The sequence below is a fragment of the Thamnophis sirtalis genome, unplaced genomic scaffold (genome assembly GCF_051295495.1).
Source record: "Thamnophis sirtalis isolate CommonGarterSnake01/CBP01778 unplaced genomic scaffold, rThaSir2_p1.2 scaffold_10, whole genome shotgun sequence".
In the NCBI taxonomy this organism is placed as follows: domain Eukaryota; kingdom Metazoa; phylum Chordata; class Lepidosauria; order Squamata; family Natricidae; genus Thamnophis; species Thamnophis sirtalis.
The window spans coordinates 980,595-998,434 of NW_028261390.1; the positions used below are offsets into that span (position 1 = coordinate 980,595).

General features: G+C 45.2%; 1 protein-coding gene across 1 annotated transcript in view; it reads right to left on the bottom strand.

Annotated features, from left to right (window-relative positions):
• Nucleotides 1-17,840, bottom strand: part of DYSF (dysferlin) — a 122,153-nt gene that overhangs the window by 99,727 nt on the left and 4,586 nt on the right. Inside the window, 4 exon segments of the mRNA XM_087723823.1 lie at nt 142-256; nt 1,716-1,821; nt 7,668-7,759; nt 9,254-9,309. Of these exon segments, the coding sequence (XP_087579949.1) occupies nt 142-256; nt 1,716-1,821; nt 7,668-7,759; nt 9,254-9,309 (369 nt within the window).

Below are 17,840 nucleotides of genomic sequence, written 5' to 3' on the forward strand. Positions count from 1 at the left end.
ACCAGAATTAGTGGTTGCCTCATCACTGGAGGTTTTAAAGATCATATTTTACTAGGAGACCTCCAAGGTCCCTCCAACTCTGTTCTTCCGTATTCTATTTGCCCCGGGATAGAGTTAGATAGGGATGGTTCCCCTCCTTACCTGTCACCGTGTCCAGCTCAGGGAGAGTCGGATTTGGCTCCGGAGGGGCCGGAGGAGGGATGAAAGGAGCCGCTCCAGGAGGGGGAGTGTAGGAGACTTGGAGCATCAGACACGCCTGCAGGACAGAAAGGATTGGATGAAGGAGGTGAAACCAGAGGGGCTGGATGCTCTCTCAAAAGGAGGCTCAGGTGCAGAGGCTGGGGCCTCTTCAAAGCAGCAGCTTCTTCATTCAGGCTGATGCAGCTGCTTTAAAGAGACCCTCGGCCTGAAAACACGATTCTCACGTGACGATGGGCTTTTTTTTTAAAATTAAATTTATGCTCCGCGTTCACACAAATCAGAAAAGAAATTGCAAGGAGAACTTCCCAGCCCTTCCGAACGGTTAACAGCCAAACAATTAAACTCATCTTTGGATCTCCACTTCGGAGAAGACCATTTGTCAGAAATGGTGTAGGGCAGTGTTTCTCAACCTTGGCCACTTGAAGATGTCTGGACTTCAACTCCCAGAATTCCCCAGCCAGCATTCGCTGGCTGGGGAATTCTGGGAGTTGAAGTCCGGACATCTTCAAGTTGACAAGGTTGAGAAACACTGTCCTAACCACTGCTGGGGAATTCTGGGAGTTGAAGTCCGGACATCTTCAAGTGGCCAAGGTTGAGACACACTGGTGTAGGGTCTCCTGTGTGAGTGGAGGGGTTGGACTAGATGACCTATAAGGTCCCTTCCAACTCTGTTAATCTGTTAAATACGCAATCATCATTCCTCATCGAAACAACGCCCCGTGAGGAGAAGGAAGGTGGGCCAATGTCCACCGTTAAAGTGAAACAGGTGGTAACCTAAGAAAAGTTCCCATTACGGAGCCCAAGAAGATATAAGAGCTCCTTCCCATAACCTTTGAGTCGGGCGAGGAAGATAAATTTAAACCAACCCTTCCTCACTGCTCTTCTAGATGTTCTCTAGAACAATGTTCCACAAGCTTGAGACCTGAAGGTGGGTGGATTTCAAGAATTCTGGGAGTTGAAGTCCACCCACCTTCAAGGCACCAAGGTTGTGAAACGCTGCATTAACACCATGGACCTCCTCACGTGGTCCCACCGCACCCCTCCCCCATAACTCCTGGGAAACCCAGAGCCATTTTGGTTTCCTGCCCCCAGCCTCTTTCCTCCAGAGTCCAGACCGGGGGTGAAACCCAGCAGGTTCTGACAGGTTCTGGAGAACCGGTAGCGGAAATTTTGAGTAGTTCAGAGCACCGGCAAATGCCACCTCTGGCTGGCGCCAGAATTCAGTGGCAATGGGGATTTTGCAGTGTCCTTCCCCTGGAATGCGAGAAGGGGAATGGGTGTCCTTCCCCTGCCACGCCCACCAAGCCACGCCCACCAAGCCACGCCCACAGAACTGGAAGTTTAAAAAAATTGAATTTCACCACTGGTCCAGATCAAGGTTTCTCCACCTTGAAGATGGCAGACTTTCCACTCCCAGAATTCCCCAGCCTCTCCGCCATCAGCAAAGGGTGCGTTTCCTTCCCACTGTGGGCCAGGGGAGCCCCCTCCCCCCGTCACTCCCAAGGCGGACTTACCCCCGTGTTCTGCCTCTTGGCATCCAGCAGAGGGGCATTGAAGCTGGCAGCCAGGTTGGGGGAGGCCAAGACATCCCGGAGGGGCACCTGGGCTTCCCCCAGAAACCTGTCGGAGAGGAAGCCACCGAATGTGAGTGTGCAGATAGTCCTCGACTTACAGCAATAGGTTTAGTGACCGTTGAAAGTTACAAGGTGGGTGGGTGGGTGGGTGGATGGATTGGTAGATAGATGGATGGATGGATGGATGGATGGATGGATGGATGGATGGATGGATGGATGGATGGATGGATGGATGGATTGGTAGGTAGGTGGATGGATGGATGGATGGATGGATTGGTAGGTAGGTGGATAGATGGATGGATGGATGGATGGATGGATGGATGGATGGATGGATGGATGGATGGATGGATGGGTAGATAATGCTAGATAGTAGATAATGAGAGAGAGAGAGATACACACATATATAATACATACATATATTATAATGTATATATTTTACAATGCAACACAATATAATACAATAGCAGAGTTGGAAGGGACCTTGGAGGTCTTCTGGTCCAACCCTCTGCCTAAGCAGGAAACCCTACACCACCTCAGACAAATGGCTATCCAACATCTTTTTTTTCTTCTTAAAGACTTCCAGTGTTGGGGCATTCACAACTTCTGGAGGCAACTTCTGCTCCACTGATTAAGTGTTCTAACTGTCAGGAAATTCCTCCTTAGTTCTAAGTTGCTTCTCTCCTTGATTAGTTTCCACCCATTGCTTCTTGTTCTACCCTCAGGTGCTTTGGATAATAGCTTGACTCCCTCTTCTTTGTGGCAACCCCTGAGATATTATTTTCATCAAACTAGACATACCCAGTTCCTGCAACCATTCTTCCTATGTTTGAGCCTCCAGTCCCTTAATCCTCTTTGTTGCTCTTCTCTGCACTCTTTCTAGAGTCTCCACATCTTTTCTACATCGTGGCGACCAAAACTGGATGCCGTATTCCAAGTGTGGCCTTTCCAAGGCCTTGTAAAGTGGTATTAACCCTTCACGGGATCTTGATTCTCTCCCTCTGTTTATGGAGCCTAGAACTGTGTTGGCTTTTTTGGCAGCTGCTGCCCACGGCTGGCTCCTATTTAAATGGTTCTCCACTAGGACTCCAAGACCCCTCTCACAGTTACTACTGTTGAGCAAGGTGCCACCTATACTGTACCTGTGCATTTCGTTTTTCCTGCCTAATTGTAGAACCTTACTTTTTTCACCATTGAATTTCATTTTGTTAGATAGCGCCCAATGTTCAAGTTTGCCAAGATCCTTCTGTATCTTAAGCCTATCTTCTGGAGTGTTGGCCATTCCTGCCAGCTTGGTGCCATCTGCAAATTTGATGAGTTCCCCATTTATTCCCTCATCCAAATCATTGATGAAGAGTCCTGGGCCCAAAACAGAGCCTTGGGGTACTCCACTCCATACTTCCCTCCATGTACATGTGGTTCCATTGAGGACTACACGTTGAGTGCGGTTGGTCAGCCAGTTACGAATCCATCTGGTGGTGATGCTGTCCAACCCACATTCTTCTACTTTATCTAGTAGTAGGTTATGGTCTACCTTATCAAATGCCTTACTGAAGTTCAAGTAAACTATATCGACGGCATTCCTCTGGCCCACTAATTTTGTCACTTTGTCGAAGAATGCAATAAGTTTAGTCTGGCAGGATCTGTTTTTGGCCACTCCTCTCTGCTTTCAGCTTCAACTCTGATCTGCGGATAATCCAGGAAGCAGGAAAAACATTTCCCCCCCAAATCTCAGCTTATCAACCAAATCCCATCAATGGGCCCTCCTGACAAGGAATTAACCTGGGCAGGAAATATGGGATTTTTCCAAGGCTGGCTTCGGAAAGGAAGGGGGGGGATAGTCTTGCAGGACAATTTGCTCCTGTTCCAGCCGTGGTCACTTCTGGCCAGGAGACGGGCAGAATCCTTGGGTCCTCCAGGGGTCACTTCCCTTCTCGCTTCCCAGCATTGTTCAGCGGAGACGGAGACGTTTCCCCCCCCCTCAAAGGCCCTTCCTGTTGCTTTGGCCTGGCTGGGCTGGAGGGACACCAGGGGGTCTCCCAGGGAGCACCCCAAAAGAGGCTCCCCTTGCTCAGTTCCAGGGAGCAGGAGAAGGGGGGACACCCCCACCCACCCACCCAGGGGCTTCATCCTTCCCTTTGGGGAGGAACAATTCAGGGCCTCCCCCGTCACAGGGGGGGGGAGGTCCAGCTTTTGGCACCAGGTGTAATTTTTGCAGGCGGTCAAGAAAATTCAAAGCGGCAGGGAAAATGTGGCTTGAGGTTGACATGACAGGTCCTTGAGGCTTTCTTGCAGATGTTTCATGGCCCAACTAGGGAACATCATCAGGGCTAGAAGGGAGGGGGGTTTGGGAGGGGGAGGAGGAAGACTGATGGATCATTGGTGCTGAACCTGGTTGCTTTCTTGCAGACATTTCAAGACCCAACTAGGGAACACGATCAGGACTAGAACGGATTGGAGTTTGCTCTCATTTTACATACATATTTTATACATATATATATTTTGTTTATAGACATATAGCAATGGCCACAGTTTATTCTCCTGAAATTTGGGTGCAAACTCATGACCCATTTCCAGAGAAGTCGAATGTTTTGAGCCAGATGAGTTTTTGCAACTTTCTTTTTACTTTTTAAAAATACGGTCATTTAAGCAGCGTTCAATCAACCTGGCCTCCTTCCAAATTTGAGCCCCACCCACCACCCAGGCTGTTACAACACGAAACAACAACGGACACACAGCCAGCACCAATCAGCACCAATCTACCAATCATGATACAACCACACAACCAATCAATCCACTTACTGAAACAAAGCCAGCACTACACACACACACACAAACACACACCAAGATTTATAGAAAGACGGCAGCTCGGGGGAAGAAGGCGGGGCTTAGCAGTGAGAAGATGGAGTTTCAGGCTGTTCCTGAAATTCCTCTACACCGAAGGATTTTTGGACGGGTCTTCGGACTCTAGCTGCCCCGTAGACGGCAGTGAAAGGTGAAGGGAGACCCCGCGACCTCAGAGACGTTCGCAAGTCTCTGGGGGGGGGGTATTAACCCTTCTTGCCAACTCCTTGTCGGATTAGCTGAATTGCTAACTGAAACTGCAGGACGCCCCTAAGAATGGTAGAAGAGATGTCATCTGGTAAGCTGATTTTATTATTCAAAAGAAACAGTCCGCATCAAACGTTTAAGCTAATTGAAACCCAAGAATAGAAGAATCTAGCGGCGAATTGGTCTTTTTTTAATGGATTTATGGTTGGTGGCTACTTTATTTTTTTTTAAAACGCTTCAAGGAACCCTTTGGCATCCCCTCCCTTGATCTTTCTCTTCTAAGTGGATCATAAATTTAACTCTCTATTAATTAGCCTTCTACGATCTGGCATTTTTACTATCTGACTGTGTTTACGATCAGATAAGGCTCCACAGTTTCCAGTGAGTCTTCACTTTCAATTTCTAGCTGCGACACAACATGGCCTCGGAAAATTTTTCTAAATCTCCATTTCAGATTCTCTTCTCCGCATGTCGAGAATTGTTTGATTCTTTTCAAAGATTGGAAAGGAAAATTGATCATTTGATTTTAACACATGAAGCAGGAGTTGAGATCGTTGAATGTTTGAATGTTCCTGATATGCAAATGCAAAATGTGAGAAATGGCGTCTGGTCTAACTCAGAGGAGGAAGGGAATGTGCTGTTGAAAAGAGGAGGAACTATGGAAAAGATCCATCTTAAAAAACAGTCTGCAGGAAAAACTAAAACTCCACCCTTGAGAATTAAAGTCAACTTGAAAAGTTCTACAAGCCTAGGACAACATTATTATTTTATCACTGACATTCAGAGTCAAAAGGTGCGAAGATATCTTTGTTTGGACTTGCTTATAAAAACATTTGGTAAATCTCCCCATCGAACAGTAATTGGACTGAGAAGATTTTGCTTTTGGAGAGACACAGGCTGACAGATTGGAAAATGCAATTTAAAATTAGTCAAATTTGACTATTTTTATTCTTAATAGATATAGCTGAATAATAATTGATATTGATAGCAATGTATATAATGTGCAAATGGATTGAAAAATACAATTGAAAATTAGTTAAATCTAACTATCCTTTTTTGTAACAGATATAGCTGAATAATAATTAATATTGATAGTAATGTATATAATATGGAGTTGATATGATAAATAACAATTGGATATGAGAAAATATTTTTGGATTATACACTAAATGCTAATTAATGTTGGGAAAATGTTATGGACATGAGGATTGATGGTAATAGAGGATTTTACAAGTAAGTAAATGAAATGTCAGCATGTGCTATCGATTAACTCTTGGGCATAGTTAAGGATGAAGGATGTTTAAATAACTATAGTTCAATCAGAACTGGAGGTATAATTATGTCAATATGGTAAACATTTGAGTTAAGATATTTGAATTATTATGAATCAATGGAAGAGAGTTGATATTGATAGCAATGTATATAATGTGTAAATGGATTGAAAAATACAATTGAAAGTTAGCTAAATCTAACTATCCTCTTTTGTAACAGATATAGATGAATAATAATTAATATCGATAGTAATGTATATAATGTGGAGTTGATATGATGAATAACAATTGGATATGAGAAAATATTTTTGGATTATACATAAAGAGTATTATTTACAATAATTATTACTATTATAAAAATTAGATAAAAAATAAAATACATACAACTAAATGTTAATTAATGTTGGGAAAATGCTATGATATATGACATAATTAAATATTATGGATGTTCAGCTAAAATAGAATATGAGGATTGATGGTAATAGAGGATTTTACAAGTAAGTAAATGAAATGTCAGCATGTGTTATGGGATAATTCTTTGGCATAGTTAAGGATGAAGGATGTTTAAATAACTATAGTTTAATTAAGACTGGATGTATAATGATGTCAATATGGTAAACATTTGAGTTAAGATATTTGAATTATTATGAATCAATGGAAGAGAGGCACCAAAGCATGTTGTAACCAGTTGATATACTTCTTTTTCTTTTATAATAGATACCTGTGTTTTGTTTTTTCCTGTGATGATGCTTTTTTGTGTGTGTGTGTGTGTTTTTTAATTTTTTCTCGTTATTTTTTTTTGTTTTTTTTTCTTCCTTTTTTCTTGTTATTTGTATGTATTGTGTAATAAAAATAAAAATTTATTTATAAAAAAAAAAAAAGAAAGACGGCAGCTCCAACCACGCTTTAATCCCAAAAACCAGCCTGAAGATGGCGAGTGAGACCTCACCGAAACGTCGGCAAGATAATCTCAATCTTACATGGGAAAAGACCCAAATACAACAAGACCAGCACACCTACATCCATGAAACTCTACAAATATGTGTGTGTGTGTGTGTGTGTGTGTGTGTGTGTGTGTGTGTGTGTGTATGTGTATATGTATATGATGTATATGTATATGTATATGCATATGTATATATGTATGTATATATCTCCTAATGAGGGAGTGCCCTCTGCACATGCTCAAGAGATAGCATTTTCAAAGTAAGGAGCAAACAGTTCTACAAACTCTAGGTCAAAGTGAGAACCATCTAATAAACTCTGCAAAGCAGAGAAAAACCCCAAGTGGGGCTCTGTTCACACCTTGGTGTTCCCCATATTGACGTTTTTGTGACACAGTTAGACATTCTGTTTATATAGAGCTCCACACAGAGCACAGCCACCATGTGATTTACTGCTCAACTACTGGTATTTAACTGTAACAGGAAACTCTACTCAGAACAAAAGAGCATAGACGGTGCTACATACCACAAGCCCAAACTTGTAAATAGTACTGTGGTTGTTCCATGAAAATGCATGTCCACAATAAATTCCGACAGACACACACAAATAGATACATTCCTGGGAGCCCCACCTGTTTCTGCCCATGGTTTCATGATCCTTGACCACCACAAGGAGCTCAGCATTCTGGTCCAATGGGACACCTTTCAGGTCCCACTCGAAGCCCTAAGAGAAGACGGGAGAAATGTTGGAGGAAGTTCAGAACAGAAATTGAACCTGAAGTAGGTTGGTTGGTTGGTTGGTTGGTTGGTTGGTTGGTTGGTTGGTTGGTTGGTTGATTGATTGATTGATTGATTGATTGATTTAGCAGATGCTGAACCAAAAGGACTCAAGACCTGGTCAATCCTCAATAGTGTTAGAACTCAACATGGAAAAGAAGGACCAGGGGTGACATGATAAGCAGATAAGATTCCAATATTGGGGGGGGGGTTGCCACTGAGAAGAGGGGGTCCACCTATTCTCCAAGGCACCCAAAGGCAGGACAAGAAGCAATGGATGGGAACCAATCAAGGACAGAATAACAGAGTTGGAAGGGACCTTGGAGGTCTTCTAATCAAGCCCCCATGTCAAGCAAAAGGTTGTCTCTTCTTAAAAACCTCCAGTGTTGGGACACTCATTCATAATCAGAATCTGCATAGAGCTGGAAGGGACCTTGGAGGTCTTCTAGTCCAGCCCCCTGCTCAAGTAGGAGAACCTTTATCATTTCAGACAAGAGGCTGTCCAGCCTCTTCTTCAAAGCCTCCAGGGATGGAGTGCCCACAATTTCTGAAGTCAAGATGTCCCTCTGGTTAATTGTCCTCCCTGTCAGGAAGTTTCTCCTTAGTTCTAAGTTGCTTCTCTCCTTGATTAGTTTCCACCCATTGCTTCTTGTTCTACCCTCAGGTGCTTTGGAGAATAGCTTGACTCCCTCTTCTTTGGGGCAGCCCCTGAGATATTGGAAGGCTGCTTCTCATGTCACCTCAAAAGGTCCCCCATTTCAGTTCACCGAAAGCAGCCATGGGTGCCCAGCTCTGGACAAAGCTTTCGGTCCTCACTGACTTCCTTCCCTCCCTCCCACAAGGAAATTTACAACCCAGATTCCCAGCCAGATTGCCTAAAAGTTTCCTACTCCTAAGAGGATGTGTGATAAACAGACACGATTCTCAGGGCGTGTCCCTGCCAAAGGAAACCCTAATTTAGTCCGAGGCCCTTCTCTCTTTATTTATGTCTCGCGTTAAGGGTGAAGTGAAGTATTCCCGGGGAGAACGAAGAGGAAGGGATGATAAAGGGAGGAAGCCGACAATCCAGAAACTGACATGGGGTGTGTGTGTGTGTGTTCGGAGGGGCATCTAGGAAACTTTGAAGTAATCACCAACACACAACTCACTAGGACAGTGTTTCTCAACCTTGGTGACTTTAAGTCCTGTGGACTTCAACTCCCAGAACCCCCCAGCCAGCAGAGCTGGCTGGGGGATTCTGGGAGTTGTAGTCCACAGGACTTAAAGTCACCAAGGTTGAGAAACACTGCACTAGGATCAGCAAAGACACGGCAGGACCCACAGGAAGGAACTATTTCACGAAGGGCCTCCGAGGGGATTGGAATCCCTTCCATTCTATAAAAGGAAGGCAAACGTGCAGATTCTGAGATCTGTGTTCGAATGGCGCTGGAGACAGGCTCACCTCGTTCCAGACGGGATTGGTGCTGTTCTTGATCACCTTCGTTCTCTTTTTCACTCCTAAAAGAGAGCAGAGCGAGTGAGCAAGATAACACACAGACACAGACACACACAGAGAGAGAGAGAGAGAGAGGGAGGGAGGGAGGGAGGGAGGGAGGGAGAGAGAGAGAGAGAGAGAGAGAGAGAGAGAGAGAGACAGTTCCAAAAATATTCTTACAGTCAGAAGTCGGGGGTGGAGGGAAGTCAGAGCAGAGGATTTGGTCCCTGTGCTAGCTGAATGTGACTCGCTTAACAACCGTTCTTGCTTAGCAATACAAATTCTGATCCCAATTGCGGTCGTCAGAAGGGGATTGTGGGTAGGAATCCCCATAGCTGCACAACCTATCAACAAAAGTTGCAGCCAAGAAGAAAGCAACATTCCCAACAATGCTGACAGGCAGGGCCCTTGGGTGCAAATAGAGAGCACACACCCCTCCCTTCTAGCCCTGATGATGTTACTTAGTTGGGTCATGAAATGTCTGCAAGAAAACCACCAAGCTCAGAGACCCCCAAGGACCCCCCCAGTCCTTTGCGTCATGTTCCTCCTCCTTGCAAACCCCTCTCCCTTCTTGGTAGAAGCCCCTCGAACCCTGGAAGGCTGCTCTCGTGTCCCCTGCTCCTTTTTTCCTCTGGCCAAACCCAAATCCTGCCACCGTCCGTCTGTTTTGGCCTCCAGGCCTTTCAACCTCCCAGTTGCTCTTCTCTGCACTTTCCCCAAAGTCTCAACCTCTTTTTTTGTCCTGTGGGGACCCAAACTGGATGGAGGGTCCTGGAACCCCTTGATTACAGGTGGATCTTGGATGGTCAAACTGGCTTTGCCTGAATTGGAAGCCGGGGCTTGGAGAGGGTTAACTCAGCTCATCTGGCAGTCGCTCCAAATTCTATCTTGGGCTGCTCTTGCGTGTGAATGTTTCCTTCGGCCAGCCCATAAATTAAGCAAAGCGTCTCAGCTCCGGCCGAAACACGCAGAGCCCCTCGGAGGTTGGGCCAAGCGCCTTGGCCAACGCCAGCCGGACGCTGCTGGAACACCCCAAAGGAAAAGGATGTGACTCCTAAATCAGGACCCCAGAACAATAGGAGGGTCTCCAGGGCCAAAGGCTGCTGGAAGGTCCGTCTGGGGCAGCTGCAGCCGGACCCTCCCCCCGCTCCTTCCCTTCCTTCGTCTCCCCCTCCCCCTCTCCTCCCAGTCCAGCAGCTGAACTGAAGGCAGCAACTATATATGGTCACTCTGCGGCGGCCGTTCCCAGAAGAGACGAAGAGCAATGCCTGTTTAAAAGGATTTGCAGAAAGGGAAGGGAACAGAATGGGGTACAATGGGATAGGATAGGAAAGGATAGGCGGATGCTGGCTGGGGAATTCTGGGAGCTGAAGTCCAGAAGTCTTAACGTTGCCACGTTTGGAGACCCTTCCTGGTCTGACCCCATCCTGCCTCCCTGACCAATGTATGTTGTTGTTGTTGTTACTATTTCATAGTTTCATTCTTCTTTCAATAACTCTTGGACCCCCTCAGAAGGCTCCGATTCTAAGGCAGATCAAAAGTAATGAAATCAAACTCTCCCCAATGTGACGAGAATAGAAGGGAACAGAACAGAACAGAATGGAACAGAATGGAATAGAACAGAAATAAGAATGAAAGGAATAGAATAGAATGGAATGGAGTGGAATAATGGAATGGAATACAATAGAATAGAAATAAGAATGAAAGGAAAGGAAAGGAAAGGAATGGAATGGAATAGAATAGAATAGAATAATAATGGAATAATAATGGAATGGAATAGAACGGAACAGAAATAAGAATTAAAGGAATAGAATAGAATAGAATAGAATAGAATAGAATAGAATAGAATAGAATAGAATAGAATAGATAATGGAATGGAACAGAACAGAACAGAAATAAGAATGAAAGGAATAGAATAGAATAGAAATAAGAATGAAGGAATAGAATAGAATAGAATAGAAATAAGAATGAAGGAATAGACTAGACTAGAATAGAATAGAAATAAGAATGAAGGAATAGAATAGAATAGAATAATGGAATGGAATAGAGAATAGAACAGAATAGAATAGAATTCTTTTATTGGTCAAGTGTGATTGGACACGCAAGGAATTTCTCTTTGATGCCTATGCTCTCCGTGTACATTAAAAATACATTCATCAAGAATCATAAGATACAACATTTAGTGATAGTCATGGGATACTAAATAAGCAATCAATCATACTAGGAAACTAAATAAAACAATATAAATTGTAAAGATACAAGCAACGTGGTTATAGCCATAAGTGGGGAGAGATAGGCACTAGGAAGGATGAGATGAAGAATAGTAATACAATCTTAGTAGATAATTTGACAGTCTTGTGGGAAGTAGCTGTTTAGCAGAGAGATGCCATGGGAGGAAAACCGTCCCTGTGTCCATTTGGTGTGCAATGCCATATGGAATCGTTTTGAGGGTGGGAGGTGAAACAATTTATGCCCAGGATGTGAGGGGTGTGTAGATATTTTCAGGGCCCTCTTTTTGACTCGTGCAGGTCCTCCATGGAAGGCCGGCTGGTGGCTATTGTTCTTTTCTGCAGTTCTAAAGGAGGAATATAAACTGAACTGATCAGCATCTCCCTAGGAGCAGATAAAGACTAAACTCAGTAACGTACAAGATGGGTGGCGAAGAAATTGAATGACTAAATAATAAACATGTGAATAGCAGAATAACAGAGTCGGAAGGGGCCAGGGAGGTCCTTCTAGTCCAACCCCCGCTGTTGGGAATACATTAGTTTTTATTGTTTCGCCAAGTCACTTATTTCACTGCAACAATCTGAATACTTTCTTTTTAGGTAAAGGTTCCCCTTGCACATGCGTGCTAGTTGTTCTCGACTCTAGGGGGCGCTGCTCATCTCCGTTTCAAAGCCAAAGAGCCAGCGCTGTCCGAAGATGTCTCATGTGGTCATGTGGCTGGTATGACTCAACGCCAAAGGCGCACGGAATGCTGTTCCCTTCCCACCAAAGGTGGCTCCTATTTTTCTACTTGCATTTTTAACGTGCTTTCGAACTGCTCGGTTGGCAGAAGCTGGGACAAGGAACGGGAGCTCACTCCATTATGCCAGTGGTTCCCAAACTTGGCAACTTTAAGACTTGTGGACTTCAACTCCCAGAATTCTCCAGCCAGCTCTGTTTGGGAACCACTGCATTATGCGGCGCGAGGGATTCGAACCACCGAACTGCCGACCTTTCCAATCGACAATCTCAGCGTCTTAGCCACTGAGCCTCCGTGTCACTTTACTTTCTTTTCACTTAGGATAATTGTGTTGCAGTTTCTTCTCCGTTCTTATTTCCCAGCGTTGGTGCTGCTATTTCCACCTTCGGCTGGTCAAAGAGCAGAACGGAATTTCGAGCCCTGTTGGGTCTCCAGCAATGCGTGGAGGGGTCTGCCCAGCCTTGCCGAAGAGGCTGGGAGCAAAAATAGAGGTGGTCCCATTTAGCCCAGGGTCTCTATTTTCACCCGGAGGGGGGGAGGAGGGGGTGTCAGGCCGCCAGGCTTTCTCTTGCAGGATTCCTCGGGTTCCTCCCCCACCCACCACCCACCACCCGCCTCTCCTGCCACTGGAACTGCAACCAAGAATGCCATGCATCGCATTCCCCCGGAGGAGGGAAATGCGCTTGGGATCTGTGAGGAAGGAGACGGCAGCCAGGCAGGCGGTGAAGGAGACGGGCAGGTGGACGGACGACCTGCCATCTCCACAGGGTCTAAGGGTGGGCCGGCTGTGTGTGTGAATACAGGACAAGGCCCGAGTGCTGTTAAAGGCAGGGACTCCCTTGGGTTACTTCTGCCAACTAGGCTGAAGTTAGTTGGGATTCACCTGAACACAGATACACTCTTTCCTTCTTTCTTTCTTTCCTTCTTTCTTTCTTTCTTTCTTTCTTTCCTTCTTTCCTTCTTTCTTTCTTCTTACTTCCTTTCCGTCCTTCCTTCTCTTCTTCTATGTTGAAGTTAGTTGGGAGCTCACATGAACACATTCACACTTTCTTTCTTTCTTTCTTTCTTTCTTTCTTTCTTTCTTTCTTTCTTTCTTTCTTTCCGTCCTTCCTTCTCTTCTTCTATGTTGAAGTTAGTTGGGAGCTCACATGAACACATTCACATTTTCTTTCTTTCTTTCTTTCTTTCTTTCTTTCCTTCTTTCTTTCTTCTTACTTCCTTTCCGTCCTTCCTTCTCTTCTTCTATGTTGAAGTTAGTTGGGAGCTCACATGAACACATTCACATTTTCTTTCTTTCTTTCTTTCTTTCTTTCTTTCTTTCTTTCTTTCTTTCCTTCTTTCTTTCGTCTTACTTCCTTTCCGTCCTTCCCTTCTCTTCTTCTATGTTGAAGTTAGTTGGGAGCTCACATGAACACATTCACACTTTCTTTCTTTCTTTCTTTCTTTCTTTCTTTCTTTCTTTCTTTCCGTCCTTCCTTCTCTTCTTCTATGTTGAAGTTAGTTGGGAGCTCACATGAACACATTCACATTTTCTTTCTTTCTTTCTTTCTTTCTTTCTTTCTTTCCTTCTTTCTTTCTTCTTACTTCCTTTCCGTCCTTCCTTCTCTTCTTCTATGTTGAAGTTAGTTGGGAGCTCACATGAACACATTCACATTTTCTTTCTTTCTTTCTTTCTTTCTTTCTTTCTTTCTTTCTTTCCTTCTTTCTTTCTTCTTACTTCCTTTCCGTCCTTCCTTCTCTTCTTCTATGTTGAAGTTAGTTGGGAGCTCACATGAACACATTCACATTTTCTTTCTTTCTTTCTTTCTTTCTTTCTTTCTTTCTTTCTTTCTTTCCTTCTTTCTTTCGTCTTACTTCCTTTCCGTCCTTCCTTCTCTTCTTCTATGTTGAAGTTAGTTGGGAGCTCACATGAACACATTCACATTTTCTTTCTTTCTTTCTTTCTTTCTTTCTTTCTTTCTTTCCTTCTTTCTTTCGTCTTACTTCCTTTCCGTCCTTCCTTCTCTTCTTCTATGTTGAAGTTAGTTGGGAGCTCACATGAACACATTCACATTTTCTTTCTTTCTTTCTTTCTTTCTTTCTTTCTTTCTTTCTTTCCTTCTTTCTTTCGTCTTACTTCCTTTCCGTCCTTCCTTCTCTTCTTCTATGTTGAAGTTAGTTGGGAGCTCACATGAACACATTCACATTTTCTTTCTTTCTTTCTTTCTTTCTTTCTTTCTTTCTTTCTTTCTTTCTTTCTTTCCTTCTTTCTTTCGTCTTACTTCCTTTCCGTCCTTCCTTCTCTTCTTCTATGTTGAAGTTAGTTGGGAGCTCACATGAACACATGAGTCCCCTTCGGGGGAAAAGGGCGGCATATAAATATAATAATAAATGAAATGAATGAAACACATTCACACTTTCTTTCTTTCCTTCTTTCTTTCTTCTTACTTCCTTTCCGTCCTTCCTTCTCTTCTTCTATGTTGGTTAGTTGAGAGCTCACATCAACACATTCACACTTTCTTTCTTTCTTTCTTTCTTTCCTTCTTTCTCTTTCTTCCCTTCTCTTCCTCTATGCTGAAGTTAGTTGGGAGCTCACATGAAATATACTTTCTTGCTTTCTTGCCCTCCTTCCTTACCTTTCTTTCTTCTTCTCTTTCTTTCTTTCTTTCTTTCTTTCTTTCTTTCTTTCTTTCCTTCCTTCCTTCCTTCCTTCCTAACCTTTCTTACCTGTCACTTCTTTCAGTGCAGCTGTAACTTTGGTCATTAAATGAATGTTTGTATACGTGTATAAATTACAATTCTCCTTCTCTCTCTCTCTCTCTCTCTTTCTCTCTCTCTCTCTCTCTCTCTCTCTCTCTCTCATACACACACACACACACAGTGAGAGAGGGGGAGAGGGAGGGAGAGAGAAAGAGAGAGGGGGAGAAAGAGAGATAAGGAGAAGAGAGATAAGGAGAAAGAGAGAAAGAGAGGGGAGACAGAGGGAGAGAGAAAGGGGGGAGAGCGAGAGGGAGGGTTAGAGAAAGAGAGAGGGACAAAGAGAAAGAGAGAGTGGGAGATGGAGAAAGAGAGGGGGAGAAAGAGAAAGATAGAAAGAGAGAGGGAGGGAGGGAGAGAAATATAGAGAGGGAAAGGGGAGAGGGGGAGAAAGAGATAGAGAAGGAGAGAGAGAGGAGAGAGAGAGGGAGGGAGAGAAATATAGAGAGGGAAAGGGGAGAAGGGGAGAGAGAAAGAGATAGAGAAGGAGAGAGAGAGGGAGGGAGAGAGAGAAATATAGAGAGGGAAAGGGGACAGGGGGAGAGAGAAAGAGATAGAGAAGGAGAGAGAGAGAGGAGAGAGAGAGCAAACAGGTATTTCACATCCTCCCTCTGCCACCAGAGTCTTAATTCTTCCAGGGGAAATCAGCCTGGCCAGGTTTCACGTTCTCTCCGCTATCAAGGGAGCCGTTTTCTTAAAAGACCAAATAAGGCACATAATTGGAGGAAATTGGCCCTGATTAATCAGAAAACAAATGAAGGACGAGCCCCCCCCCCCCCCCCTGCCACCATCCCTGGAAGAAGAGAAAGTTGGCGATTTTGCACTCCTCTTCCTGAGAAAACATCATCGGCTCCCGCTCTGGAACGAACAAAAATGAAATACCCGTTTTCCCCTTTCGTTTTCCCTAACCTAAAAGGGCCGCCGGTTTCCTCTCGAAACAAGGGGGCTCCTGCAAAACCCCTAAGAAGGGAGCACGAAGGTTCTCTCTGGAAGAGAACTTGCAGTCTTCAGGAAGGGGGGGGGATAGGGATAGCCCCCCCCCAAAAAAGAGCATCAGACGCACTGCAGAGAAAGCATGTTTCCCTCCCCTTCCTCTCTCCAAATCCCCCGTCAATGGAAGCAACCATCAGCCTACGAGGCCCCATATTTTCAGGTTGGGTGAGATGGTTATTGTTGTTCCATCAAGCCCTGGTCTCTCTCTGGTTTCAGGAGCCGCCTGTCTCCCAGACTGGCCTCCAGGAGCATCCCTAGGAGACCTTCTCCATTCCAGTGCTTGAATCTTCAGGGGGAAGAGCCAAGGCCCTCTTTTGGGGATCGGGGTCTTCTCCACCTACACCTTTGCATGAAGTGGCCCAAATGTTTCAGGTGAGCAGAGCTGGCTGGAGAATTCTGGGAGTTGAAGTCCACAAGTCTTAAAGTTGCCAAGTTTGGGAACCACTGGTTTAAGAAATCAACCGGTGGCAATGTCGGTAAAAAAGGGCAGAGCTTTGATGACGTAAATATTTGTGGGCTCAGTGATCAAATGAGGGGTCTTTGGTGCCCTCTGAACAATTTTTTTCTTACAGACGTTTCATTACCCAGCTAGGGAACATCATCAGGGCTAGAAGGGAGTGAGGTTTGCAGAGAGGAGGAGGAGGAGGAGGAGGAGGAGAGGAGGAGGAGGAGGAGGAGGAGGAGGAGGAGGAGGAGGAGGAGGAGGAGGAGGAGGAGGAAGATAACTGTGTGGTCCTTGGAGCTCTCTGAGCTTGGTGGTTTTCTTGCAGACGTTTCATGACCCAACTAGGGAACATCATCAGGGCTAGAGTTAATTAAACATCTGCAAGAAAACAACCAACTCAGAGAGCACCAAGACGGCCCCATCCTGGCTGCTATGACGGCCATATCATGGCTACTCTCCTTTTTGACCAGACCCTGAGAGGCTCAGGAGAGAGGAGAGAGGGCAGGGACTCCCATCAGGCGGAGGGCTGCATAAATCCAATAAAAGGTACCAGCACAAGTCACAACTGCACCAGCCACCTGCATGCACAACCTGTGGCTCTCTAGCAGGACCCATGGGGCACAGCCTCAGGGTGGCAGCATGCTTGGGACAATTTGAAGCAGAGAAGGCAGCGGTGGAAGGAAGGGGGAGGTTGAGGAGGAGGAGTGGGAGTTAAGATGCTTGGCATAACCCCCATACTCTGCCCATTGAAGAGGGAGCAGCTCTGTCCAGTTGGGAGATTCTTACTCCTTCTTCTTACTATTTCCTTACTATCAGCTGCTCTCACCCTCCCGTCCCATCCGTCCGAAGCACAGCAAAACAGGATATCTAGGTGATTGATTGATTGATCAAGGTTGACTCAGCCTTCCATCCTTCCGAGGTGGGTGAAATGAGGACCCGGATTGTTGTTGGGGGCGATATATGCTGACTCTGTAAACCACTTAGAGAGGGCTGAAAGCTCTATGAAGCGGTATATAAGTCTAGCTGCTATTGCTATTGATCGATCGATTTTATTTAAAACGTTTATAGAGCCCCCCCCCCACCTTCCAACCGACTCTGAACGGCTCCCAGTCAAAAGTTAGAAGAACCTACAAACACACATGGCCACTATAAACGGATTAAGGAGAGCAAAGAGGCCGGAGCCGAATCGAAGTTTGGACTGACTGATTGACAGGTCCCTCCGCCAATTCCGCAGCCCTCCGCAGCCGCGGGAATGCCCCTGAGACTCACTTTATTGCCACTTTGAATGGGGACTCAGCCGAACCCCTTAAAGTGAACGTTCGTTGCCTGCGGCTCCTCTCCTCCTACCCTCCCCGCCCGGCAGGGCCACTGGTCGGGATGATGGGCTTTGGAGTCCAGAAATCCCAGAGGGG